This window comes from Callorhinchus milii, unplaced genomic scaffold, assembly GCF_018977255.1.
Source record: "Callorhinchus milii isolate IMCB2004 unplaced genomic scaffold, IMCB_Cmil_1.0 Scaffold10, whole genome shotgun sequence".
In the NCBI taxonomy this organism is placed as follows: domain Eukaryota; kingdom Metazoa; phylum Chordata; class Chondrichthyes; order Chimaeriformes; family Callorhinchidae; genus Callorhinchus; species Callorhinchus milii.
This window is the reverse complement of record NW_024704751.1, coordinates 20795646-20803757: the sequence shown is the minus strand read 5'-3', so window position 1 is coordinate 20803757 and position 8112 is coordinate 20795646. Positions and strand designations below refer to the sequence as shown.

General features: G+C 46.5%; 1 protein-coding gene across 1 annotated transcript in view; it reads right to left on the bottom strand.

Annotated features, from left to right (window-relative positions):
* The window catches only part of csmd2 (CUB and Sushi multiple domains 2), a 696667-nt gene that overhangs the window by 106879 nt on the left and 581676 nt on the right, over positions 1-8112 (bottom strand). Inside the window, exons 24-25 of the mRNA XM_042338904.1 lie at positions 7039-7230; positions 5861-5987 (exon numbers count right to left, since the gene is read on the bottom strand). Of these exons, the coding sequence (XP_042194838.1) occupies positions 5861-5987; positions 7039-7230 (319 nt within the window). The remainder of the gene's footprint in view (positions 1-5860; positions 5988-7038; positions 7231-8112) is intronic.

Sequence of the window (8112 nt, the reverse complement as noted above, 5' to 3'; positions counted from 1 at the left end):
GTGAGGGTGTGTGTGTGAGTGTGAGGGTGTGTGTGAGTGTGAGTGTGTGTGTGTATGTGAGGGTGTGTGTGTGATTGTGAGTGTGTGTGTGAGTGTGTATGTGAGGGTGTGTGTGTGAGTGTGAGGGTGTGTGTGTGTATGTGAGGGTGTGTGTGAGTGTGAGTGTGTGTGTGTATGTGAGGGTGTGTGTGTGATTGTGAGTGTGTGTGTGAGTGTGTATGTGAGGGTGTGTGTGTGAGTGTGAGGGTGTGTGTGTGAGTGTGAGGGTGTGTGTGTGAGTGTGAGGGTGTGTGTGAGTGTGAGTGTGTGTGTGTATGTGAGGGTGTGTGTGTGAGGGTGTGTGTGTGTATGTGAGGGTGTGTGTGTGAGTGTGAGGGTGTGTGTGAGTGTGTATGTGAGGGTGTGAGTGTGAAGGGGAGGGGGGAGAGGGGGTTGTTACATTATGAAGTGGAGTATGTAAGTTGCCATCCTTTCAGCTCGAGTGTGTAACAAGTTGCCCGAGAGAACTCATTGCCCTGTTAGCATCTGAGACGGTTTTGATAACATTTCAAACACAGACCGTCAAGTTGAGGTGACTGTTCACCCTCACCCCAGCACCACACGCTTCGAGGAGCAGGAGCCGAGATCTGGAACAAGAGCTTCAGATATTAGTTTAGGGTTCGTTTCCGGGTTTCATAAAAGCTAATCTTCAACAGAAGTTCTGCAGGTCAATACTAAATAATCCCGGCATTTGATACAGCCCCTTATCACGTCATTCAAACATCTCAAAGTGCTTCATAATAATAGTAATAATACTGTGCGGCTGTTTGTGGGACGCTGCTGTGCATAAAGTGCCTACTGCATTTCAATCCACTTTATATCCTGTGAATCACCTTGAGACGTCTCAATGACGTGATAAGGTGCAATATCAAATGCAAGCATTATTTTTATAGACCTTGCATTTAACATAGTGACTTTCACATCAGAATGATGTCTAAAGGACTTCACGAGATTTACTGTAAAGTAACTGTAACTTGTTTTCTTGGCAAACGTGGCAGACAATTTGCATTCCACAAACAACCATGAATTGTTGGCTTGGACCTTGGAATCATTTCCAAATGCCAGAACAGTTCCCCCTTTTGAAATGTGCATGTGATGGTCATCATGACAGAACCTCACCTATAAATGAGAGGATTATGGGATGGTTTGAGCTCCTGGCTACAGCTATGCTTATGATCCTCTGTTGGTTGGGATCAGTATTCCAGCACTTCCCATCTGAGGAGTGTCCTCATTAAAAGGAAGGGGAGATACCAGAATACAGAGCTCAAGAGCACTGGGTTCGAGAGACAAACCTGACCTGCTCGGGTGGTCGTGAAGACATGGTTCACGTCCCAATTGTCCTTTGACAATTTTGGGCCTAGAAGAGTTTAGGGGGAATTGAAGTCTGTCTGCGGGGACAACCCTCGTTCTCTATCCCCCAGTGCCTTCGCCGCCTCCTCCCTCTCCTCCTTCAAGGCCGGTCTCAAAACCTTTCTCTTTGACCGAGCCTTCAGCTCCCCTCTCGACTCTCTTCCCCCCTTCTCGCTCCCTCCCTCCCCTCACCCTGACCATTTCCCCCCTCCTCGCTCTCTCCCTTCCCTCCCCTCACCCTGACTATTTTGCCCCAATGCTCGGGTCATGACCCAACTGTGCAGCGCCTTGGGACGTCCTCCTGACATGAAAGGCGCTTTATAAATGGAATTTTGTTGTTGTTGTTGTTGTTAAGTGGAACATATTCGGTCAAATTTGATTAATGGGGGTGAGCAGGTCTAACCTCGCTACCAATAAACAGGGTGACTGAAAGGTAGTGATATCCTATTATCTTTTTAAAAAATCATGATTTCTTTAAGACTTATTAGACATTCATGACCTTTTGGCCACCCTGTATAGAAAAGAATAGTAATAATGATAAAAAAGGCGTTATCATCAAATGAGATGTTTCAATGCTGTAAAAATATGACTAAATCATTGACTCAAAGACATCAACCCGGGGATTCAACATTGATGTATTGCGGAAGGTTCTGGAATAAGTCCACAGGGACCGGCTGGGAGAGGAGAGCTTGTTTACTGAGGAAAAAAGGAACATGAGATAAACTCTGTAAAATGCTGTAAGGCAGAGAGAATGTAGATGTGAGCAGATTGTTTCAGTTAAACTGTGATTGCAGACAGAGACAATGCAATTGCAAAGCCGACAAGCTTGATGGCAGATCACAGCCTGAAATGGTTCCTGCTCACTGGATTTGCCGCATAGACATTCAAGTACAAGCACTTGAACTGGAGCAATTAACTCCTTCGAAAGAAGATTTGGGAAGTACACTAAGCAGTCTGACATTATAAGTAGTATAGGTAGAGATAGTCAGGTTCACTGCGGTAATAACTTGCACTTATACAGCAACTTTCACAGCGCAGAAAGAGTGAGCTCAGGGGCTGAAGTGCCAACTCTCATTTCCTTGACAATAGGTTTCTGCTCAACCTTCTGACGGTGCCAAACGGCGAATGAAGACGGAGGAGCTTTACTAACACAATAACTAGCACTTATATAGCATCCTCCACGTGGGGCAGCATCTCGGAGCGCATAACAGTGGCGGAGCCAGCCCAATGCCGAGCCGGGGAGAGGGAGTTGGTGACCATGTGGACGGTCAAAGAGGAAAGTGTTCAGTCCAGATCTAAAAGAATGAAAGGAGGGGGCAAGGCGGAGGGATTGAGGGAGAGAATTCCGAAGCTTTGAGGCGTAGTGGCTGAAAATGGAGATGCCGACGGTTGAGCGGAGGGGACAAGAGACAAGCAGGAGGCCAGAGCCACGCGAGCGGAGGCAGTGGGTAGTGGAGTGGGGAGAAAGGAGGTCAGAAAAGTAGGAAGGTGCTAAAGTATGAAGGGATTTGTAGACGAGTGAGAGGATCTTGAAATTGATTTGTTCTCTGATAGGGAGCCAGTGGAGCTGGGCGAGGACTGGTGTGATGGGGGTACAGAGTTTAATGTGGGTGAGAATACGGGTGGAGTTCTGAATCAGCTGTAGTTTGTGGGTAGTGGACCTGGGGAGACCAGCAAGGAGGGCGTTGGCGTAGTTGAAGCAGGAGCTGATGAAGGCGTGGACGAGGGTTCCGGCTATGTTGGGGGGCCCAAATAATAATATAATAATCTTTGCATTTAATAATAATAATAATAATAATCCTTGCATTTGATATAGCGCTTTTCACGTCGGGAGGACATCCCAAAGCGCTTCACAGAACACACTGTAAAGTGAATTGACTGTATATTTGTGGGCGAACGCGGCAGCCAATTGCGCACAGCAATGTCCCACAAACAGTCGTAGATTGAAAATGACCAATTTAATTATTGTTTTTTTTTTTGGAGGGATTATTATTAGGCTCTGTGTGGAGTAAGGAAACTTGCCTAAGGTTTCGCCCTGCCTGGAATTATTTGATGTAACTGCTATCATATCCTTTGACAGAAGAATGTCTCAAAGAGCTTCACAGGATTAGCTGTATCGTGTAGTGACTGTGCATTTTTGCAAACGAATGCAGAAGTCAATTTGCGCACAACATGTGAACCACAACAGCCACGTGCAGTTATACAGCACCCTTCACGCAGGATAGCATCACTGCTCCTCTTAAGCGGTAAGCCAGGAAAGCCCAGAGAGAGACAGGGCAAAGCTAACAAAAACACATTCAATAAACATATGGAAACAATAAAAAACAATACATCAACAGCCAGCAATACAAGGTGGTCCCAGCGGCATACTCATCACATTTAATATCAACAACAACTGGCTAAGGTGGGCCTCATTCATAGCAAAGGGAGAACTCTCGCCCTGCGATAGAGCACTCGTCCACAAGAGGTTTACCACAACAACAAACAACCACAAATTACATTTGTAAAGCGCCTTTCACGTCAGGAGGACGTCCCAAGGCACTGAGTCAGGAGGACGTCCCAAGCCGTGTTACCACATTGGCAAACAGCAGATTTAGGCTGCTCGTAAGCACGTCTGTTGGGGCAATCGTAAGTATCTCATTAATTTTTTAATGAATTTTCACTGCACTGAGCCCGGAGAGACCTCAGACCTCTGTGTGTGGACAGACAAACACTCTCATTAATCGTGTTTGGAACTCTGCCCTTCCCCTGATCCTGGGTAGGATTAGGTAAGTGTTCTTTCCAGGTCACATTCATCCCATGTGATCTCAGCGACACCGACTGCCTGAATCTCGCACTTTTGAATTTCCTTTTTAAGTTGCATGAAAATACAACCAACACCCTATCATCCTGGAGTCCTGTAGCTCAGTGGTTAGAACACTCGCCTTGCAAGTGAGAGGATCTGGGCTCGATTCCCAGGCAGGGCGAAACCTTAGGCAAGTTTCCCTGCCCCGTATGCCTCTTTTTAGTTAGCAGTAAGTAGGAACCTGATTGTTAGTCAAATAGATTAACCTCCCTTTCCAGAGGGAAATAATCCCTTAAAAAATAATAATTATAATTTGATCACTGAATCCACGACTGTTTGTGGGACACGGCTGTGAGCAATTGGGTGACTATATTTCGCCCACAAAATATAATCAATTCGCTTTACAGTATATTCGGTGATGCGCTTTGAGACGTCTCGAAGAGGTGAGTTATAAGGCGCTATATCAAATGCAAGTATTATTATTATTCCTCACCGTCTGCCAAACTTACGTTTCCAGAGGATTTTTACAGGATTCTAAACCAGCTAGTGACCGCTAGTTATCACATAGAATCTAAAATACGGGTCTAGTTTATTAACAGGATTAAGGAATCTGCAGGATTCTTGCCCTCTGGAAGTTGATGATGTGGAGCCAGAGTTTCTAAGGGAAGGCACATTTCTTTTTAAGGAATCTTGTCAGAAAATCTGCATTTTAGCCCCGATTTACCTAATGTCAACAAGTGGTACTTTGAGGTCATTCCCAGAGCTTTCGGTCACTCGGACCGAACTCTTGCCCAAACTCCCTCTGACTCAACCCCCCGCCCCCCTCTGTTCTCAAAACCCCTCTAAAAATCAATCTGTGTGGCTCCTGACTTTGCCCTGTCTCTCTGGGTTTTCTTGGCTTTACGCTTAAGGGGAGCAGTGATGCTATCCTGCGTGAATGGCGCTGTATAACTGCACGTGGCTGTTGTTCACACTGTGGTCCTGCACCTCATTCCCTTGCCCTGTTAGGACTGTCACTCTGCCTCAGTGAAGCTCTGTGAGACCTAATAGATGCAACCGGCTCTGTCTAATAATAATCCTTACATTTGATGCTGCACCATTTCACACCTTTAAAATGCCTCAAAGAACTTCATAGGATTTACTGCAAAATGTATCGGTGTGTTTTCACTCTATGTCTTGCGGGCGAATATGGCAGCCGATTTACACACAGCCACAAACCACACAAACTGCTGCAAAACGAGCAAGCACTGTTGTTATTTAGGGTGAATGTTGTCCAGGACACTGGGAGAAACTCCCTTCTCTTTCGAATGTACCAAGGGACTGGGTGGGTGGATCCATCCATCAATCGATAGATCAATAGATCGATAGATGACAAGAGCACGTTTCTTGCCCTGTAATTAACTCTGGAGGTAAAGAAGCCAAATGCTGCACTGACACCCACAAGGCCTTTTACTCCACCGAGCGCTCCATTCACCCAGCGAGCAGCTTTAACAGTGACATGGGGCAAAGGGAAGGTGAGTTGAGGTAGATTTCCAAGCCTGAGATCTCAATCAGTGTCTTCCTGGGGCTTTACAAGGAGAGAAAAACAATGGAAGCGGGGCAGAAACAGAAGCGGTTTTAATTGCTCAGCTACAGACTGATTAGTAATTAAGAGTCTTTGTCGGGCGATATGGTTCTGGCTCTTACCTTATCGTGCTGCCAGGAGCTGCGTCTATAGCCCAGGTGCAGTGTAGATTGTGTTCATACGGCGCTGGGTATCCAGGTGATAGAATCCTTCCGGAAGATTCCCCGATGATACGACCCCCGCATTCAGCTGAAATTGTCAACATGGCAGAAACAACAGAAAAGACAAAAAAAAAGCCAAGTTTGCAATATTTCACAAAGAAAAGTGAAACCAGAGAACAAACGTGATTAAGACTGAGCCACAGGCAACATCCAACGGTTACACATCATGGAGGATTCTTTATGAGAAGCTGAATGATTCCTCTAATTGACTTGTCAATGTGAAGCAATCCACACACGTCACATAGGTAATATTTGCAGGTCCTAGTTATGCACTTCAGTATCTTTTCCCTGCGGAATTCCCTGTTTGCACTTTAACCCTCGGAGGGCCAGGGCATAGATTTTGTCTGCATTTCGAAGACGCCAATTGAACAGATTTACCTTTCTACCGCACCTTATCCCAGAGTCACATTACAAAAAATGTTGCAACGGGCCATTCAGCCCACTAAGCCTGTGCCAGTGTTTATGTTCCACATGAGCCTCCTTCCTCTTCCTATTCCCCTCTCCCATACCTCTCTACACCCTTCAACCAGTCCCAACTCAGTCACTCCCTTTGCTTAGCAAGCAGCATCCTGCTTCGTATCTCCACCCAGCCTGCATCCAGCCTCGCTGCCCCACTCTCTGGAACTCCAGGCTTCAACCTGAAAGTGCCTTCTCTTTCGATGTCACAGAGTTTTTAATGTACAGGCAGACAGATGGTCTGAAGGATGTCACCGCCAACAATACAGCACTAACTGCCCCAGCACTGCGCTGCAGCGTCAGCCTAGACTGTGAGCTCCAAGTCCCCATGTGAGACTTGAAACACATGACCTCTGACCCCAAGGCGAGAACATGGGTCCTAATCTGATTAAAGATGATTGACATTTGCAGCGAATTGGAAATCTTCCCATTAGATCCATTACTGCGGCACCACTCCGTAATGTTAAGAGCTTGTTTCGCAATAACTTGCTACACACACATGTACAGCTGTTGGAGAAGTTTTGATCAATAAAGTCAAGTCAGTGAATGGACCCCAGTGTGTTTGACGGCCCCAACACACCTCTCTGGATTGAGATAGTCTAAATACATGTCTGATATCTTACCTACGCAGGAAGGCAGCCCGTTGTCCCAGGCTCTGCGATCTCCAGTCAGACACGTCAGAGTGGAGCCACCGTGCAGAGTGTAGCCGGGATCACAGCCGAACACAACACCCGTTCCCGCAAAGTGACCCTCATCCCGAATCTTGTAGCCAAACTGCGGCATCCCAGGGTCCTCGCACCTTATCAGCTCAAAACCTGCAAATGAAACACATCAAGTTGGAATTCCAAACACAACCCTGGACTACACAAGGGGAACGCGCAGATCTGGAGGGAAGGTTCCTCATCGTTTGTGAAGAACGTGATGCTCACTTTGAACCATGCTTTAGGAGACATGATCACGGCACATTCGTGGAGAGAAAGTCCAGAGTTGACGGACCCACAAGAACAACACGGTCGAGGCCTGAAAACTCAATGTTTTTTAATCAAAGATCAGTGTTGCGACTCCTTGAGTGCAACATGCACTGACTGAGGCCCTGACTGGACTGTCTTGTTCAGTGGGGCCCGCTCTCACCTAGTAAATGACCAAGCACCGTCTTTCTGGGGCTAGCTGCCATGCTATCGGGAGCTTGGCAAAGAGCGGGCGCTTTTGCAGATCGCCTGCCTGCACGACCCCCTGTTAATTAATCAGGAGCCCAGGAAAACAAGAGAAAAATACAAAAAAAAAGCACGTCTCCCAACAAGCACGAGTCATGACTCAAATATCAAATGGCACTGACTGCACAGAACTAAGCAGCTGGTGTCACAACAACAACCAGTTGCGCTTAAACAGCGTCTTTCACAGAGAAATGATCACCTCAGAGATGGAGCGTGAGCCTGAGCTGGACGGCTCGCTGATTGCCCAGTCAGAGAGGCAGGTCTTTAATAAGGATTTTAAAACCTGAGAGACTTTAAAAAAAAATCGTATTTTTAAGAAAAATGTTTTTTTTTCTGGCTCAGAAATTTGGGGGTGTCAGTGTCGGGGAATTAATGGGGATTAGGCGTGGGGTGAATGGTGAACGTGTTGAGGTATGAGAATCTTCACTGGGTTTATGTGTGTGTTGGGTTGTGCATGTGTGCGGGGATGGGAGGGAATGTGTA